This window comes from Falco punctatus, assembly GCF_963210335.1.
Source record: "Falco punctatus genome assembly, chromosome: 6".
Classification (NCBI taxonomy): domain Eukaryota; kingdom Metazoa; phylum Chordata; class Aves; order Falconiformes; family Falconidae; genus Falco; species Falco punctatus.
In genome coordinates this window covers 39,314,527-39,336,077 of record NC_137585.1, presented here as the reverse complement: position 1 = coordinate 39,336,077, position 21,551 = coordinate 39,314,527, and the positions used below count along the sequence as shown (strand labels likewise).

At 39.3% G+C, this 21,551-nt stretch overlaps 1 protein-coding gene across 2 annotated transcripts in view; it reads right to left on the bottom strand.

The window, feature by feature from the left end:
- The window catches only part of ACSS3 (acyl-CoA synthetase short chain family member 3), a 117,816-nt gene that overhangs the window by 33,976 nt on the left and 62,289 nt on the right, over positions 1-21,551 (bottom strand). For both annotated transcript variants that reach the window (XM_080393266.1, XM_080393267.1), the window contains one exon: positions 13,164-13,267. In XM_080393266.1, coding sequence (XP_080249392.1) covers positions 13,164-13,267 — 104 coding nt within the window. The remainder of the gene's footprint in view (positions 1-13,163; positions 13,268-21,551) is intronic.

The following is a 21,551-nucleotide window of genomic DNA, read 5'->3' as shown; positions in this document are numbered from 1 at the left end:
TTAAACAGACCCTCCAGTACAGATGTATTTGTACAACAGGACCAGTGCATTGCACAAAAATTTGCTTCTTTTCTGGTTCTGACTTCTCACTGTTCAGGATTCACTTCCACTTGAAGTTCTCCTTATTCTCTATATTCTTATTGTATGGTAGCACCAAGGGTATTCAGTCAACAACAGGGCCATACAATACAGACACCACAGAAAGAAATTACTGTCTGAAAGACAGCATAGACAATAGCTAAAGAGGTCAGCGATGTGGCAGTCATATTCATTTTCATTATCCATTATATGAAGAAGGATGATTTTGTAAGTAAAATGTACAACTGGACACTGCACAGCTGACAAGCTAATTTAAATGCACATCAGTGAAGATAACTGTAAAAAAAAAAGTGTGGTCTCATTATCCTTCTACACCTTGACTGTACATTCTCATCTTCCTTTTCTCCCCATTTTTACATGGAATTGAACGGATTCAGATTTACACATATACACACACAGAAACATACACACACACATATATATATTCTTTCTTTGAGCTAGGTTAGTTTTTGCCAAATCAATGCTCTGACTCTGCTCGCCATGCAGCCACACACATAGTAGGACTGCCCTAAGAGCAGGTTACAAAGGCAGTGAAAGACATGAAGGAGGGATGCTCCACTCCCTCTTTCACTGGTGGTTTGCACTCACATAGGCTTAGACCTTTCACAAATCACACACCCAGTTTACACACCACCACCATGCTATTTTTCTCAGTACGTTTCATTTAAAACAGGAATAGTATCACAAATATTTCCTCCCCCCCAATCAATTTGTGCATTTAGTCTAATTCAGGATTTAGGATATCACTTTACATTTAGAATGTCAAATGCAACACAGGTACGCTTTTAAGTGCTTTCATAAACCAGACTGTTTTTCTGAAACAGAGCTTTAGTGACAAATAGCTTTCTGAATGCTTATCTATGTAGTTACTCTATTGGTTTAACCTTATATAAGATCCTAACCTGCAGTGGTATTCATGAATATCTCCCACCTCAGCTGGGGCCCTATTTCCAATCTTTAACAGGAAATACTGCATTCTATTCAGTGTTGCACTAATTGAAGTATATTCATATTTAAATAAATGGGCAAGCATTCCCATATTCTTATGCAGGTATACCACACTGTGAATGACAGCTTCAAGCTCATTTGCACAACCTAGGAATTATGACGTTAGCATTAAACTGACTGTGGAGCCACATTAATAGCATACAACAACAGTTGTGTGCAGCTAGCAAGAAGCAGAGCGTTTCCCTCATTTCTTGCAGATGGACAGAAGCATGGGGAGGGGGGGGATAACTACAAAATAAGCTAAAGGCATTTGAAAATCTGAAGCCTGTTTCTCAAGATAAAATCATTTTTGTTTATAAATTAATGTATTTTCTAAAGTACCTGAGTTTCCAGGTTTATTGTTAGAATTTAACATCAGAAGAGAAACGTGCAATTCTTTTAGTATTTTCTAAATGCTTCAAAGCACTTGTAGTCATAATGCATTTACTACCATGAATATATATTATATTTGTGAAGGCCAAATACTTCTTGTATAACAGTTCTATTGCTATATTCAATTCAATCATTTGAAAACAAGAATCAACCCCCCAAAACCATTACAATTCCGCCAAGGCTTCTTTTCACAATCCTATCCGAACACAGAATATATTTACAAATTGTGCTGCTTGTGGTATCATACATATACATAAGGCTTATGAAGATTTCAAAGCACATCCAAATAAAATCTGCAGAATAAATGTACAAAATGTAACTGTGAAGAAGCTCTAACTAGCCTAAAGGTTGGTGGGCCATGATAAATATTAAAACCAAAGAAGGAAATAAGTTCAGTTACCATGAACTGGCAAGCCAATCATAAAGCACTAGAAGTTTATGCATTCACTTTCTAGGTATACCAGGCTCCTTTGCCTCCAAATGGTAATTTATAATGTACATCTTATAAGTTGCCTATAGGAAAACGACAGCCAAGATAATCAGAGAACAGAAAGCTTTTGGGTCATATATTGAAGATGTCAGATGGCATGTTTAAAGATGTCTTCAGCCGGGCAATGCATTGAATTATATTTTCAGACTAAAAATGAATTTCAGATGTTTATTTTCCTCCTACTGTAACAGATACATGATGAAATACTAAGAGATAAATGGAGATTATAAAAAGTAATTACACATCTCAGTGCTAACCATTTACTGTTAATCATTTTGGGGAATCTTAATATATTGTATGCCTAAGTCCTCGTTTCAGCTGGGCTAGAGTTAATTTTCTTCTTAGTAGCTGGTGCCCAGCTGTGTTTGGGATTTGGTGTGAGAATAATGTTGATGGCACACTGATGGGTTTGTTGCTGCTGGGTGATGTTTATACCGAGTCAAGGACTTTTCAGTTTCCTGGGCCCTGCCAGAGAGAGGGCTGGAGGGGCACGGGCAACTGGGAGGGGGCACAGCCAGGGCAGGTGACCCAAACTAGCCAAAGGGATATTCCATACCATATGGCATCATGCTGAATATGTAGACTGTGGAAGAAGAAGAAAGGAGAGGGATAGTCAGCATTATGGCATTTGTCTTCCCAAGTAACTGTGACTGAGCCCTGCTCTCCTGGGGATGGCCAAACTCCTACCTGCCAATGGCAAAGAGTGAATGAATTCCTTCTTTTGCTTTGCTTGTGTGCATGGCTTTTGTTCTACCTATTAAACTGTCTCTATCTTGACCCACAAGTTTTCTCATTTCTTCTCTTCCAATCCTCTCCCCACCCCACTGTGGGGTGAGCAAGCAAGCAGCTGTGTGGGGTTCAGTCACCTGCCATAGTAAATACTGCCAAGGTGGAAAAGACAGATAAAATTACTACTGTGCAATTCCAATATTTTTTTTTTTGTATCAGTGTCTAGCATGTTAGAAACTCATGTTCTCTCTCTTTCTGCCTTCACTGGGCAGCCTTAAATCCTGCAAACGATCATTCCTTCAATGCAGCTTACTAGTAGCTTTCCTGTTTTAAATCATCAGGAAAATCATCTACTTTACATTAATAAGGACTTTATTCTCTGAGCAATGAAAAAAACACTTGACATATGACAAGAATGAGATCAGCAGCTGGTAACATCTTCACACACTTACAAACTGGAGGTGCTGTCAAAGTTTGTCTCCTTTAGGCAGATCAGACTGCACTATTATTTAACATACCCATTCCTAAAGCTGTCCCCTCTTCTTCATTTGTCTATTCAGTGCACACTAAACATTGTTCATGGCTCAATTCTTTAACTTAAGACTGCTTTACAGTTCTTTTATTTTCAATCATCTAAACTACATCAATGAAATTTTAAAGAGGAGGAAAACATTTTAAATACTTCATTCATATTAATGCATGTCCCTGGCTGCATATGGAAAGACAATCAGAAAAGATTAAGATTAATAAGCACTGAGAAACTGAAGTCAAATGGGAACAGAAAAGCTTAATACATAGTTTCTATCAATTTTAAGTTAGAAAATGTCAGCACAAAGGAGACAGAGTGGCAATGGCACAGCTGATACAGAATTTGTATCAACACGGAGGAGATGTTGACCAGTGGAAAGAGAAAAAAACCCCAAAAAACCCAGAGTACTGCCAGGAGGGAAAGAGAACCTTCCCAGCAATTTAAAGAACAGAGGTGGGTGCATGCTTTTTTTTTTACTAGAAGGACCTAGTGTGCCTACTGACTTAACCATGTCCAAATCGTAACCAATTCCACAAGTAAAAGGGATCCATCTTTTTTTCAAGCCACAACACTCCTCCATCTCTGGCCCAGTATCATCTTTGTGACACGGCACATTTCCCAAAATGCATAGAACTGAAAGGAATAAGAAATGCACATCTGAAATAACCCTCAAAATTGAGATTATTTTGGAGGACAAAACACACTTCTTGAAATGGGGGAGAGAGTGAACAGCACTGAAGACCACAATAAACCTATGCAGCTGTAATGATTCATTCAAAGTAAAAACAGCTTAAAGAATATGTATATAATCCAGACATACATTCTTTCATGTCCAACACACACATAAGCAGTACATAGTAATAAACAAGACATTTATGTAAAAAATATTTCTCAGCTAAACAGATACAGCCTAAATTTCTGAAGGAGAATTCTCTTCACATGGATTCTGCAGAGAAAACTCATGAAAATTCAAGACTGGAAGATGAGTATAAATGACTGTAAGACTGAAACGCTACAGAGGCAACATAACCAGGGAAACAACGTCACCTATTCTACTAAGGCATGTCATGAATCACATACGATGGAGATGCTGAAATGCACTGACATGAGCAGAGGTTCAATATTTTACCATCAGATTAACAAGGACTACACCAATAAAATGCCCAGTTCTAAGCACCGTCAGTCCCCAACATTTAACTGTCTTCTCTACCTGCCTGGAAGCAGGGTGCTCCAAGGTAAGGTTTTCACAAATAAGCAATTATTTTTTCAAATAAAGGTTCACTTAAGAAACTTCTGTAATTCTGACATTCCATGGGACTGTCCATACGAAGGTCCAAGTAGTTTACATCACAATTAAACACCTTTAACAAAAAAAAAGGTGGGGTGAGGAGAGTGAGGCTGAGGAAATTTTGTCTCTGCAATCACAGCACACTTCTGGGATATACACACAGACTGAGGGCTCCAATGTTCCACACTGAGGAGGGGCAGGATTCCCCACCCTGCCCCCACATCCGAGTGCTAATGTTACTGGAATACTGGAACAGAGAGGTACAACTGCTTGTCACAGGTCTAAGAGACTTGCTGGATATCCCAAAGCGATTTAGCCCAAATTACCCGCCTCATTAGAAAACAAGAGTGCCAAATCCTCATTTAAATCTATATCACTCCTTTAAGTTATGTTAAATTAAGATAGTAAGATATTATTATGTGTTATAGAATATGTTAAAATAAGATAAAAATTTCAAGAACTATCAGTGCTCCAACCTCAAGAGAGAAGCCAATCATCAGGATATGTTAGGAAAGAGCTCCCTGATTTTGAAAATGGTTGACCAGACAGAGATACATACAAATTCTGTTCTTTTTCCTTTCTCTGAAGCTAATGGCAAAGGCCACTGTACAGAATGAGACAGCCAAACACTACTGAAAAGTCAGTCTCTGTGCATGGCCCCTGGAAAAATTTTCCTCTTCTCTCTCCTCCAATAAGGACAAACAAAAACGCATTTGAACTGGGTGTCCTAACGTGACACTGAAGGAATGATGAGCTACTGTAATGACACGCTGTCCATATCTGCACAGGTCTGGTTACTAAACAACAAACAATGGCTGAAACAATCTTTATGTTCACACCTTTAAAGGACAGAATGCAAGCCCCCATGCAGAGACATGATAAATGACCACTTCCCTCCTCGTTCTCTACATGAATACCTGATATAGGTTCAGTTATTCAGAAAATTATGCTCAGAGGACTCTTTCATTTAGAGCAGCAGAGCCGTTGATGGTGCTGCAGAGTAATTCCCGCTTCTGTAGAACTTTTCTGTGGGATATCAGCTTCCACTAAAAAAACATGATCTTAGTCTTGACAGGATCAACATATCTTTAAAAAGCATGAACTGCATCTACACTGAGGCACCACCTGATAACCTAAACCAATAGCCTGGACTTTGGAAGAAATTTGTTTCATCTCTTTCATTTCAGCTCCAGATTCTTGGGCTTCATAGCTCCATAGCTGAGTTTCTGGCACTCAAAAAAAAAATATATAGTTAAAGAATAGACTTTTTTTTGCTGCAAATTAAACAGCCACCCTTTGTGTAGTTTACTTTTTCTGCTGCCTCTGAAAATTTTACCGTAATAAAGAAATGCACTGGACTGGAATGCATCATATTAAGGAATGCACTGGACGGATCTGCACAGTTTGGAATGGAGTAAAGCAGAAGATGACTGAACAACAAAATCTGGAATCCAGTTGTCAAATGTGGGGAGACAGAGATCTAGATTAACAAGGTAATTCACCTAAAGAACAGTTCTGTAGTGGAAATGTGGAAAAATTAGCTCACAGAATTCAGTTGCAAAATCCATCTTTCTGGATACTCATGAGAAGAAGATTCGGCACAACGTTGCCAAGACAACACAATGGAAGCTGAAGACTGGGGACCACAACATGCTGCCTGGGACCACATTAATACACTCTTCCCCGTACATGGCTGTGGTAGGAAGTAGTTCATTAAAACATACCGAGTACACTCAACTAGGATTCATGTTTTACACTGAATTCAATGACACAGTTGTTTTGTTCGTATAGTCCTAATAAAAGATCTGTATAACCATTAGCCCTATGTGGAATTACATAGTAACAGCATGTCCTAGCAAAAATATTACCAACATAGCACTTGAATGTTTTAGAGGTAAGACACACAGAAGGAACAAGAACAATTTAAAAAGTGATAAAGTATATTAATTAATTGAACTACTGAACTCGGGGAATTCCTACCAGTAAATTGTATCACACTATGTCTCAGAGTATCCAAGATGTCATTACCATGTGTGCATGCTATAACTTTCTGTTTCAGCAGCTATAATGTAGCAAGCGCTACGTGATTTTTGTCCTAATGCCTGTTGCAGACACTGGATAAGGCAGCTTATTTCCAACAGCAAATGCGCACGATCTTCCTCAATACACAAAGAAACGTGAGTCTGGGTTACCTTGGTTTTGGAGCTGACATTCAGGACATAGCAGATATCTCCAATTTGAACCTCCTACGCCTGCAAGCTCTGTGACCTTGATTCCCCTAGTACATGATCAAAAAAAGTTGTATGGAAACATGTCTTTTGACTGAGATTTTATGCATGTCAAATTTTATCACTGAATTTTCAGTTCCAGTTCTGTTTCATCTGAATATTCTGTACATCCTCAAAGACAGAGTCTCAAAATATTTTTATTTAAAAATAGCAAGTGAAAAAAACTCTTTACATCCTATACTTAATATGAAGAAACAGAAAACTGACTTCTTACCATTTTTTTAAATGTCAAAAACAATGTGGTAGTTTCATTTTATTTCTTTTTACTACAACTTACTTAATAGCTAACATAAAGGCAGTTAAGGTTGTTCAACACCAGCTTCCAGAGCCTTCATGCTTCCACAGCTCATCACCTTACGGCTGTTACCACTTTTTTCTTCTAGAATTCAAGGCTAGCTCCAAAAAGGTAAACCGAACTCACATTTTGGTGTGTGTTGCGGCCCCCCCCAAGGATGGAACACAGCAGGTACAACCCAAACACTATTTAGGCTGTTTCAAAAAGATTTGGTAAGGTGCCCTATAATGTACTTACCTGGAATACTGTAACTGTACCATTTCCTTAAAACATAACTATACACAGAGACAGAACAAGGTCCAAAATGAGTATTCCTGTTACCTTCCAGACAAAATATCACAAAATATATGTAAATATGACAAGAAAAATTATCTCTGAGCAAGAAAAGCTCTGTTTTCTAAAACTGAATTTGCAATGGCTTCCTGGATAACTTGAGGCAAGATATTTGTCTTTCACAATTTAATGTCTGCAACACTGGAATAACTGCTTCACAGAGGTGTCAAAAGAATTAATTGCTTATGTTTCTACAACTACTTTGAAGATTAAAATTGCTATTTAAATGCTAAGTAGCATTTCATATAAATAAGCAAAAACTAAACACCTGCAAAATTCCAAAACAAAACTACCCTCTCTCCATGTACAGATGAGGATCCGAACGTAACATCCTTTCATCCTTTCCCATGTCTCCAAAGAAAACAGCAAGTTCTTATCAGTTCTTACTGCCTCAAATCCTACTTGCTGCTCATTGATCCTGTGACATACATTTCACAGCTTGTAAGATGTGCTTGCTATACTCGTAGCACAAATATTAACATCTAAAATAAGTGTTATTGATGAAGGCGTATTGACACAAATCCAAGTTTTAACCAGTCAGGCTCTCCAGGTGTAGCTGCTTTGAAGTCCCCTTAATGAAAGCTTTCTTCTGTTTCAAATTACTGTTTCAACACACGGTGATTTCATATACTCCATAAATCTTCCAAAGACAAAATGAAAGAAAACTCTATCTACATTTCTTTGTCCATACACCTTTATTTCTAGTTTCAATATACAGTAAAGGGGCCAAGAGCTTTGAAGGTAACTTAATAAACCTGAAGAAGCAAGTGGTTTACAGTCCCTTTTTATTTCATAATACTTTTGTTTGTCAGCCTTTCGTTTCCCTTCACTCATACCCATTTCCATTACCAAATAATGACTCAGTCGTTTCTCATCTCTACAAAGCTGATCTTTTCTCTGCTTTTCGCAGTCATAAACAAGGGAATAGAAACTACCCTATCACAAAAGAAACACTAATTACCCAGATACTGGGTTGCCCTCCTCCTCCATCTTCTGCTTTAGCCTCAGCTGAAAGAGCCAATGACTAAGACATAACTGCATAACTAAGATCTACAGTATTCAGGTAAAATTAAGCTGCCAACATTTCTCACATTTGCAGTGCTCTTGTTTTGGAAGAACGCAGACAAAAATCAAATTGGGGAATAAGTAACAATTTGCCAGATTATCAAAGGTCTAAAGTGTTTTCTTATCTATAAGCCAGAAGCTTTCAATCTTGGGCATAACAAAACAGCAATTTATAGCTTCAGCTGCAATTTCATTACAAAATAGGTAATTCATAAAATTCAATAGTTTTTCTATTTTGAATTTATTTTTTATTAAAAATTCTTTTTTAAAAACTTACTAGTTCTACCTAAGATAGCTAATTGTCTCAACCTCTTCCTGCTAGAAATGATTAAGGGTTTTTATTCTGTGCTTTTAGTTGTCATTTTTTATTTTAGAGATAGTTCAGAGAATCGTTATTTCTGAACTTTTGGGTCCTCTATTCTGTCATAGGTCACTAAGCTTGCATATTTCGAATATGAAGTGAAACAGCCAGTTATCTACTCTGTAAAATACTTCACATTCAGCATGCACAGGTTTAACCTAGTGTACTGAAATCCAGCACTACTGGATTGAAAGGGCTTTTCCAGCACAGAAATCTGCTTTCAACAATACTTTACTGACGTGACACAACTGCTTGTTTTTTCATAGTTAATGGGATACATTTTGTATTCTGCTAAAAAAAGAGGGTGACTGAACAGCAGAAGGGAAGGCTGCTTTCACGTGCTGCCCCGGCTGCTGTGCTCCAGGACAAGCTAAGCCTTGGAGGAAGGAGGACTCACCTCTTCCCCCTGAGCATTTGAGCATGTTGTGGTGGTGTGCTCCCATCCCACCCCTACATCCTGACCTTTGTTTCCATGGCAATGCTCAAGGGATAACCATCAGTAGTGGTCGTAATGGATACGTCTGGAATGGATGGGTCTGGTCGTGATGGCTGTATCTGACTCAAAGTGGATTCAGGGGAGACAGACAATGACACAAAAGTCAAGGGCTAATTTGAATAATGTGCCCACCTAATAGTGCTGGTCAAGGTCTGACTCAAGCCAAGCTTGAAAGAAACTTAACTTCTGCAGTCAGGACGCAAATATGACTCAGAGGTAATTACCTTACGCCATACAGAGTGGGCAGCCCAGAGCCCGCTGAGGTCTCCTGCACAGCAGCAGCCTGCACAACGGGATCTCCTCTAGAGCAGGGACGCCTCTCAGGGTTACTCCTCACGTTTCAGAGATCGTTGGTAAGTGATTATAGCACGCTAAACTCTGAAATCTTAGCTAAGTGGTATAAAGGATTGATAGTGCACATATAACGCTTTAGATATAAACTGCTGACCAAGTCTGAGACTAAGTCTAGATCTAGCCACACCTAAACGCCCCTCTGAGGATCCTTTCTGGGGTCCTTTCTGAACCCCATGACTCAATTCAACAGGAACCTCAGGAAGTTAATAAAAGGAAGTGCAAAATCCAGTATCTGAGAAGGAATAACCCCAGGCACCATGCACACTGGAGACCAGCCAGCTGGAAAGAGAAGAATCTGCAGAGAAGGACTTTAGGATCCTGGTGGACAGCATGATGACCATAAGGTAGCAATGCATCCTCACAGCAAAGGCAGCCAACAGCATCCTGGGCTGCAAAAGGAAGAATGCTGTCAACAGGCTGAGGGAGATGATTCTTCCTGTCTGCTCAGCACTGCTGGGATTACATCTGAAGGGGCCAGTTCTGGGTTCCCCAGTGCAAGAGACTGAGCTACTGGAGAAAATCCAGTGAACAGCCAGGAAAATAACACGAGAGGCTGAGAGAGCTAGGACTCTTCAGTCTGGAGATGGCTCAGGGGAGATGTTATCAATGTGTATAAATACCAGATGGGAGGAAATGAAGAAGAGGCAGACAGACTTCTCAGTGATGCCCACTGACAGGACAAGAAACAACAGGCACAAACCAAAACACAGGATATTCCAGCTGAGCACAAGAAAAAACATTTTTACTGTGGGCAGTCAAACACTGGCACAGGCTGCCCAGAGAAGTTGCAGAATCCCCATCCATTGAGATATTCAAAACTGGATGGCTGTGCTGCTGTTCAGCGAGACCCAGGCAGGCTGGAGAGTGGGACGTGGAGGAACCTAATGAAGTTCAACAGAAGTGTAAGGCCCTGTTGAGGCCTGGGGAGGAATAACCCCACACACCAGTACAGGCTGGGGGTTGACCAGCTAGAAGGCAGCTCTGCAAAGAAGGACCTGGGAGTTCTGGTGGACACCAAGCTGACCATGAGCCAGCAGTGTGCCCTGGTGGCCAAGGAGGCCAGTGGGACCCTGGGGTGCATTAGGAGGAGCGTGGCCAGCAGGTCGAGGCAGGTGATCCTGCCCCCCTGCCCTGGTGAGGCTGCACCTGGAGTGCTGAGTCCAGTTCTGGGCTCCCCAGTTTGAAACAGGGAACTACTGGAGAGGGTCTAGTGGAGTGCTATGGAGATGATGAGGGGACTGAAGAACCTCCTTTTTGAGGAAAGGCTGAGAGAGCTGGGCCTGTTTAGCCTGGAGAAGAGAAGACTGAGAGGGGACCTTGCCAATGCCTACAGATACCTTAAGGGTGAGTATCAGGAGGATGGGGGCAGGCTCCGTTCAGTGGTGCCGAGTGACAGGACAAGGGGCAACGGGCACAAACCACAACACGGGCAGTTCCACCTGAATACGAGGAAAAGTATTTTTACCTTGAGGGTGACAGAACACTGGAACAGGCTGCCCAGAGAGGCTGTGGAGTCTCCTCTGGGAGACATTCAAAACCAGCCTGGACATGATTTTGTGCAAACTGCTGTAGGTGAACTTGTTTCAGCAGGGGGCTGGACCAGATGATGTCTCAAAAGGTCACTCCAAACCCTGACCATTCTATGATCCTGAGCAACTCTCTTTGACGCTGCTTGAGCAGAAGGGTTCAACTAGATGACCCCTGGAGGTCTTCATCAACCTCACCAATTCTGTGATTCTTCTTTTTTTTTTTCTTTCTCTCTGGAAATTCAGTTCTCTGATAGGAACTCTGACTTCATACATTTTTTCCTTTCAGACTGAATACCTTGCTTACATTCAACAGCACACATTTCTACAGAAAGCACTTGGAAATAAAAATAGGTCTTTATTCTAATCAAATTATTAAATGCTCTCTCAAACACCGTATTTGAAATGGCCTTAGCTCATTAAGTCCTGCTACAATTTAATTTAACAGCATGGCACGAATATAAAAATCAAGAACCTTACTGTACTCTGAGCTGAGCTCACAGTTGTCTTTGAAAAGTCTCTCAAACACAGTCTTACCTCTACACATTATGACACAACTGCAGCCACATACTTAAGATCTCTCACTGATACCTGAGATACATCTGAATCAACGCAGTAACACTACACCTTTGTGTTAAATGTATGTCAGAGCTATAGGCAATTACATATCTATGTACACAGACATAGATAAAAACCACATGCAAAATTACACAGTTGCTTACTCTCTGTTCAGTTCAGTAGGTAGCCAAAGACAGTATTTGATCTTTTAACCTTTTTAAATTAATTGCTCAGTCTGCACCAGTAAGGCCTGTTCTTGTATACACACATGAGGATCATAGAGAAGTGAGCAAAATATAGGTCTCATCTCTCTTCTTTATCAATTAATTAGCAGATTAAGTCAAGATTAAATACAAAATGACACTACTATTTTCCAGTACTTTCTCAGTACTTGCCTTAGACTGTGGAGTGTTCTTAATACAAATGATGTATTTTGAACCTCTTCAGCTAATTTTATTACATAACGTGTATTATAGATGAACTGAAGAGTTTTCCACTTTTTATTCTAATCTTACATATCTGTTATCTGACCCATCAGAGGGAAATCAAAATGGTTTCCTCCATAGAGAGAGAGACCAGAGAAAATCTGTATCTCAAAACAACAATGCATGGGAAACAGAATAGGCTTTCTTGGAAGGGAGTGTAGGACGGAAGGGAGGAGGGAGCTTTTGTAATACACTTCCTTAGTTTAAATAACAATAATGTGTGTAAGAAACAACATCAAAATCTCATCTTGTAATAGTGAAAATTAAAAATATATTAATCCATAGTTATAAGGAGATACATTTGATCAAACTTCAATCCAGAATTCAACTGGGATTTTTCCAGTTACACAGACATTGGTACTCTGATTCCCTTGTTGCAGTCCAAGTAGCTAATATCCCCCCCCCAGTGAAATAAATGGGAGACATTCAAAAATAATCAATAGAAGTTCAATGAGATCCATACAGAACAATATTAAAGATCAAAGAGACTATGCCTCAGATTGATTGTTTTTAATTACACAAAAATATACATGCAAAAAATTTAAACCTGAAAGCTTCCCTAAATACCAGATTTTATGTTAAAAATAGTCACATATGCAGACAATATAAAAACACATCTGGAAAAAATACTGACACAAACTTTTTTTAAAAAAACAGTCATCAGAAAATATCTTTTTTTGCTACACAGCTTTTAAAAATGTTGTGTTTTAAATATGTCCTGAAGTCACTTTTCAGACCACTTCTAAAAACATTCCTCCTGTCTGAATTTTTATTTTCACACTTGGTCCTGCCTGTTTAAATGTTCATGGAAAGAAAAACCAGTTCTACCTGCAGACTTGGGAAACAAGACTGAAAATATCCCCTTCACTGTATTTTAAAACACTCACCAGTTTGCCACCAGTGGTCCAAGACAGGCACTTTGAAGACCTTTTTTGACCATTCTAGTGTGTCCACATCACAGTGCTCGCCAGCTACAAATAATGTTCTGAACCTTTAAATAAAAATAAAAATGTATATATCTTGATCTGATGGGGAAAGGGAAACAAGGTAACAAATTCAATAAATATGTCCTGTCAGTACCCCAGATAAGAAGGGAAGAAAGATTTTTACTCTTTGTATGATCCTTCCTACTAAGTAACAATTAGAATCTTAGCAATATTACTTTATGCTACTTAATACATCATGTAAAAGAAGCTTTCCTTTCTGAATGCAGTAACAGTGGAAGACCAAAGGCAAGCAGCTGTCGATGGAAGTGAAAAATAATTAAATGCTCTGTAAACAGGAACTAGGTAGATATCCATTAAGGAAAAATAAGAATTAAATACCAAAAAAGGGTCAGAAAGAGACATCAGAACAATTAATAAAAAAAATAAACAGAACTAAAAGGAAATACCCGTAGCATAACTCTTAGTTTGAAGTTAATAATGTTTCATTTAAACAGATTTTAGTATTTTTTGAACTGTTGAGCCACCTTTTTATAGGCATTTGGAAATGAGTTTTTGGAGACAATGGGACATAAAGCCATTTTCCTGTGGAGAGGCAAATTGTATGTACATAAATAGAAAGAGTAAAGTAATCATTCTAGACAATGCCAGTCAGAACAACATTCAGCAGCCTTGGGCCCCTGATTGCAGCACTATTTCTTCAGCTCACTTGGCTGGACATTCCACAGCCAGCTTTGGCAGAAAAGAGATGCAACGCTCAGCAGTCCTGAAAGATGTGATCTGCATGTTTGTACCATTAAATTAGGTAGGGCTATATACCTGAGTATTCAACCCACACAAAGACTTTAACTTCATAATCTTTTACTGGATGCTTAGTCACATTTTATCATCCTTCATTAAGCATTACAAATTCACTTCACGCCCTGTTTAGAAGGATAAGGTCTTCTATGTGAATGGTAGCTTTCTTCAATCAAACGATCAGTACTCAGAATCTAGACATTACCATACATTACTGCATGCTGCTAAGGTTTTGATCTAACATTTGCACTATAACTTTATTCACGTCATGGCAGATTTTTTGCAATTACTTCCTAAAAGGCAATTTAAAACCGTGTTAAACAGCAAATGGTGTGGCCTCACCTTGAGTGCCGTGTGCAGTTGTGGGCCCCACAATTTAAGAAGGATGTGAAGGTGCTTGAAAGCATCCAGAGGAGGGCAACAAAGCTGGTGAAGGGCTGGAAGGCATCTCCTGTGTGGAGCAGCTGAGGACTTTGGCTTTGTCTAGTTTAGAGAAAATTAGGCCAAGGGGTGACCTCATTGCTCTCTACAGCTTCCCGGGGTGGGTGGGTGGGTGTGGGTGTGGGTGTACGCGTGTGCGCGTGTGTGTGCACGCGTGTGAAGGTGGTCAAACACTGGAATAGGCTTGCTAGAGAGGTGGTTGATGCCCCTTAAACATTGACAAGGCATTTGGACAATGCCCTTAACACACCTTTTTGGTCAGCCCTGAACTGGTCAGGTAGTTGGACTAGATGACTATTGTAGGGCCCTTCCAACTGAAACATTATGTTCCATTCTATAGTCACAGATACTCATGACACTGGCCAGTCACCATCACCTAATAAGGAGTACTAAAGAGAAGAATTATTTACAACCTTGCCCCTACACCTTCAATAAAAAAATAAGCAATCCTCTTCAGGTAGAAACACGGAACAGAAACATTCAGGTTCATGACATACAGATGAAAATGAACAGCCAACTATACTCAGATGAACTGCTGATTTACATTCAATACTTTGTCATTAGTACATGCCTAGCTTTACAGTCTTTGTTGTGACAGCATGATTTCTATTGAAAGCAATGTATGATACTTATCTTACTTGGCTCTTATCCAAAAAATATGTCTATGCTGAACTAGCTCTCTAGGCTTCATCTATAGTTCACAAAGACAGGCAACCTTACGGAGCAATTCACCTTTAAGAAACTCAAAAGGATAAGGTTTCTTTTTTACATAACAAAACCAAAATGAAAACCAAAATGAAACAAAATTTAAGGCCCTAGAGTAACACTAACAAACACATGACTAAGCCACAGCATAGAGACTTTGTTCAGCTACTGTTTAAAAAAATAGCAATAGACACAGCTATTAAGTTATTGCAATATAACTTGGAAGAGATGTTCCTGCACCTCAGAAAAAAAAACAAAATCAGGAATGTCTGAAAGTCTTGGACATTCTTATTTTGCTGCACACTTAAACATGTTCCTATTTAAGCACGGCTTTGAATAGAAATCATCTATTTGGGAAATAAAATCTAAACCGGAGGGAAAGTTAAGATATAACATTTCTGACTTCATTTTACAGATAAATCACAATAGAAAACCGCACTTCCTTCCCTGGAAGGCTGGTGTGGCAATCTGAAACACTTCAGCCATGTCAATACCTGTTTGTAACTACCAGGTGCAATCCTGCCACGAGGCATGATGTGAATTCTGAATGCAGAACTGCCATATACATGCCCTGTCACTACAGACCAAAGAACTTGCTTCCTTTCTGTAGTATCCACACAGGGTGGGCTGATGCCTCCCCTCTCCCAAATTCCCCCTGCTCAGCATACCACCAACAAAGCACTTTCATTTTACACAGAAATGCAATTTAAAACTTCAAAGAGTTGAGGGAAGAGAGGACTCCACATCAGAAGAATTCTGTTTACTAGCAAATAACCTCATCCTTTCTTAGAGTGAAAATGTACAGGTATACTCACGCTACAAGTGACTGAACATTCCACAGCCTGTCACGCCAAAAGAAACTGCAGAGACACTCTATCAAGTTCAGCATTAATCCTCAATGCTTCTGAGATGAAAGAATATCTAATTAAGATATGAATGGAGCTTCACATGGCCCAACATTAGACCCCAGAATTAAACATACTTCTCAAAAATGTCCCCTTGTTAGGATTGCAGCACACTTTACCACAGCCAGATCAATGTCAGTGACAGCTTATTTCACTTCCAAGTCTTCACACAGTCCACTGTGAATGAAGACAACTGCCGAACAAAGGGCTTGATTCTTGTCCTTCAGCAATGGACACAAACTGCAATGATTTTGTAAAACTTGTAGACTTGTGGCCACCAAGAAAGAAATTAATTCTTAGACATGGTGGGATTAAACAGAGTTCACTTCAGAGGCCTGTAATTTAGAAAGAAAACTATGAGATTCATCTTTCCATGTAGATAAAATTCAGAAAGCAATTTAGGAAATTATGAGAAAAATCAGAGCAAGTAACTCAAGGGTGTCAGAAATGAGAAAGAGAAATGCACAGACCAGCCTGTCTGACCACAGAACTGGGAATACCTCTAAGAGGGAACCTAGATATTGACCTCTTATCTAGAGACCATAGACATCCCACAAAAAGGCTGCCCAAACCAAAAAGCATACTTTGAATATTCACCCCGTTCCTCTCCAGAGGATAGGTATATCGCATCGGCATAAAAGGCAGCCTCTCTCAGTGTAAGGACCAGTGACCTGTTTGCTGTGTAGATGCAAGACAAGAAAATGTGCAGAGTAAAGCTACGTCTGAAAACAATATAAGTAAAACGTGGGATGAAGCATCACAAAGTGCAATAAACCACGTGCCCTAAAATTGAACTGAGTTTTTTTCACAGCGATGCTTGGCCTAGACATAAAAAATTTGGTAAGTTTACATCTTTTAGATCCATTTACAAATCCAGAATTAGAATAAAGGAAAATAAACTTCCACAAGCAAAAGATTGCTTGTGTGCATGGCTTTTGCTTTACCTATTGAATTGTTCTTATTTCAACCCTTGAGTTTTACATTCCTTTCTAACTCTCCTCCCCATCCTTCTGCGTGATGAGGCAGTGAGTGAGTGGCTGCATGGTGCTTGGTTGCCAGCCAGGATTAAATCATGACTGGGAATCCTAATTACCAAGGTAGCGACCCCTGCACCAGCTAAATATTACAACCTGAGAACGGTCTTACCTGTTAACTAAGCAGAAGTAACAATCGTAGTGGTAGCCATAATAACAACTCTGATATATGAACATCAATTCACTGCAGAACTAGTTACAAACTTATGAAAGTCAGAAGATCTTGAAAACTGTTACCATGTTGAACCTGAACATGCAGAAGAAAGAATTCAACTTCCTCAATTTCAGGACAGCGTTACAGCCAATCCTCCTTTCTGACACCCCAAGATGACTTGGAGTGTCTTCTTTCTTGGAATAGAAGGCAGGGATTCAAATGTGTAAGCACCTTTCACATCAAATAAGCATAGTTTTCTGTACTCAAATAAACAACATCATTTTGGTAAACTGCTTTCTGAACACGTCCCACGTTAGCAGATAACAATTATGAGTGTGACCCCAATCACTATCTTGCACCTGAATGTTTTTTATTGTAAAGCACAAGCTATTGCTGGTAATTATAGTTGATAGCTAACTGGAAGATATAACAGATAAAAGTTTATGACAGAAGAGAATGAAATACTGTGTAAGTAAAACCCACAAGTATTTTTTTTTTTTTTGAAAAGTTTTTTAAGACTCACATTCACATGCAGGGCACTCCTGTTAAGGACTGAGCAATTTACATTACATGGAATGTTCCGCAGTTAGGGATGTTAAACACAACATTTCAGCTATGATGTAACAATTCAATTTATTAATTCATTGTATCAACTGCTGAAAAATTCTGTTAAGCATCCTTGTTTTAAAAATAGGGCTATTAAAACACCAAGAACATAAAAGACTTGAAAAAGTGTCCTGGTCTTGGCTGGGATAGAGTTAATTTTCTTCTTAGTAGCTGGTGCCGTGCTTTTGGTGTTTGGGATTTGGTGTGAGAATAACGTTGATGGCACACGGATGGCTTTGGTTGCTGCTGGGTGATGTTTATACTGAGTCAAGGACTTTTCAGTTTCTTGGTCCCTGCCAGCAAGAGGGCTGGAGGGGCATGGGAAACTGGGAGGGGGCACAGCCAGGACAGGTGACCCAAACTGGCCAAAGGGATATTCCACACCATGGGATGTTATGCAGAGTATATAAGTGTGATAGCCGGAGCCTGTGGATCATTGCTTGTGGATCACTGCTTGGGGACTGGCTGGGCATCGGTCAGAGGGTGGTGAGCAGCTGTGTTGTGCATCACTTTTCTTTCCTCCCTTCCCTTTGGATTTCATTCCTACCCCTTCTCCCTCCTTTTCATTATAACTGTTATTGTTATTACTGTTGTTCTTTCATTTTTATTTTATTTCAATTATTAAACTGTTCTTATCTCAACCCTCAAATTTTACATTCTTTTCCAATTCTCCTCCCCATCCCTCTAGGTGAGGGGGCAGTGAGTGAGCAAATGTGTGGTGCTTAATTACCGGCCCAAGTTAAAACATGATGAAAAGTTAAGACATGTCACCACCTGAGCCAAAAGCAGAATCCCTCTCTTTTGAATTGCCAGCTTTAGTAATCATATTGCATAATCTGCAGGCTCAAGAGCAACCTTATGTTGCAAGAAGGACAGGGATTAGCTCTTTGGCAAATTTATAGCACAAAACCATCAAAAAGAGTATCAGTGTCGCAAGTCGAACAAAGCCTAAGAACTATGGACTTATTTTCTCCTATCAAACAGCATGGCAAGAAAGAGGTGGCAATGGTTATGAAATGTCCCACTATGAACAACTTTTTAACCATCCACTTAAAACTTCAAAGCATGTCAGTGCACCTATTACTGCAATCATCTATCTCTGCAATGCAGTTAATGGGGAAGAAAGATCTTAAAACCTCTCTTAAATAAGTATGTGCTAAGCTGTTTTTCTGAAAACCTACATTCCTAACATAAAATTCAGTGCAATCAAGCTTTTGGTGCTATTCGAGAGTCCAGCAGAGTGGACTTGAAGTGTCACCTGACACATGGGACAGATCAAAGTCCCTAATGGCCTTGATGCAATCCAAATTGTTCAATACAGCATGTACATTTTGGTGTCACTCCAAGCACAAAAGAAACTGCATCTCCAAACCACTTCCCAAAAGCCAGAGTGTTCACATGGGTAATAATCTGAGCTGCACTTTTCCAAATTAAAAGATCACAGAAGTGTTTTTCGCTCTGGAACACATACACCAGCTTTCTCTGGCAAAGAAAACCTCTATCTGCATCACGTTAAATAAGTTTTTTTCCTGAAAAGACATTGAGGAAGGTTCATTTGCACTTAACACAAACTGGAAACTTACTAATTCTTTATGCACCTGGAGACTGCAGACACTTAAACATGTAAAATAAAGAAGTAATATATTCAGGTCTCCTGATTTTTCTCCATTGACATGTGTGTGTGTTTTCCTCCTTGAACAGATTTCACCTTGGTCACAAGAATCTGAGCACGGGAGGTGTGGGTGACAGTCAAGAGAGATGCAGAACACAACTGCAGCTCATCTTCTCACAGTGTGGGTGAAAGGGAGCTCCACAAAGGCTCTTCACAAACACAGCTCAGACCTCCAACAGGAACGGCCAAAGCAGGGGGTAGCAGGAAGACTGCACAATGTACTTCAATTGTCCTACATTCTGCGTCTTAATCACATATCCTCTAGCAGCATGTGTGAGACATCAATTATATGAGAAAGTATTTTGATCTAACAATTTTGCAGATTTGCTACTTTAATTTCACATCCTCTTGTTCCTGTGTTATGAGACAGAAAACGGGAGTTTCTAATCTACTTTATTGTATTATTTCTGCACAGGTTTTATGCAGTCTCATATTTCTTTCTAAAGCAAGTGTATTAATACCTGGTATCAGATGAACAACCTAGAATCTATAGATTCTCTTGACATAAAGTGGCATAATATACACAATTGACCAAAAACCAAAAAAGCCACAATCTGCTGAGTTGTTGCCCCATTTCATGCAAAACTGTCAGTTGCCAATCACTTGGAAATCAGACCTAACCAGTTCATATAACAATTATGTCAATTAAAAGATGAAGCGTGATTCCAAATATGGGAAGAGCTAATGGCTTGGTGTTATGGAGTTACCTCATGAAGATGTGAACAGATACCAAAATCTGAACAGAATATGCTCAGGTACATGAGGGTTGCAGAATTTGAATGTTAGTTGTTTTTCAAGCACAACAGGCAGCAATAAGATCAGACAGACTGCTTAGCAGCACCGTGTATTATTAAAAGCTGGGTCTTTAGATCCTCTAGCAAGAGTTTTTCTCCTAGAGTGCTATAAACGGAACATCTGTTTTACTTAAGACACAGGTGATGTTTTGTGTCAAAGGGAAACAAATCTCATTATTTGAATCCAATAGCCAACAAGGAATTTGAAGCATACACACTAGAACCTTTGGAAACCTCACAAATAATTTTGTGCAGAAGCCAGTGATGCCACCCACATCAGTTCTTAACAGAAGTCTATTTAACTTATGTCATTTCAAAAGAACGTAAGTCTGCTTATAATTCAACTTCTGTAAATCAAGTACTCTTGTATACTAGAAGCTGGCTTTGCCTACCAACTCTGTACTTTATCAGTAATTGTCTTTTGTAACAGGATTTTTTAAAAGTGACATCAACCTTTATCAGTTTTTCAGTAGAATTTTCCAGGAATGAAATGTACCACTTTCAGGACTGCATTCCTGGACATGTGGTTTAGAGTCTAGAGTAAGTAAGGATACGTCTGGCCCAAGTAACAGAAAGACATCTCATTTCAAAGATTCTGCACCATGTAACAGAGAAAAAAGCATCACAGATTAAGTAAATTAACTAAAAGTAAGACCGACTTCAAACTGAAACAGACAGAATTCACTTGACCTTGGATAGAAAAGTCCATCCAAGTAACACCCAAACCCCAGGATTTTCCTAGAATGGAAATTTAAATCGCCTGTTGGACTCCATTTCTTAACAACTACACCTACTATATACTAAATGCTGTGCTAGAGAGTTTATTAAAGAGAAGTCACATACCAGGGAATGACATGGCGCAAAGCTGAGTGAATTATGAGAGAACTAAACCTGCAGACAAATGGAGAAGCTCATTAACTATGCACTGAATAGGAATGATGAAATACCTCTTTATATCTGGGGCAACTGATATAGCAAGGAGACTTATCTGGAATTCTCATTTGGCCAGAAAATGTGACAGCTTACAGAGCAGGTTAGCAGATTTTCCATTAAATGAATGCTCTAAAGGCAGATTAAAGTCATTTTACTCATTGCTCAAAAAATGCTGAGGAACAGCAATTAAATTTTCTAGCATCTGAATCACTTTCTTGTCAATAAACAACATAGAAGAATGGTGCATTAGGGTCTCAAATGAGCTTGTTTCCTATTTCTAGGAGTGGTA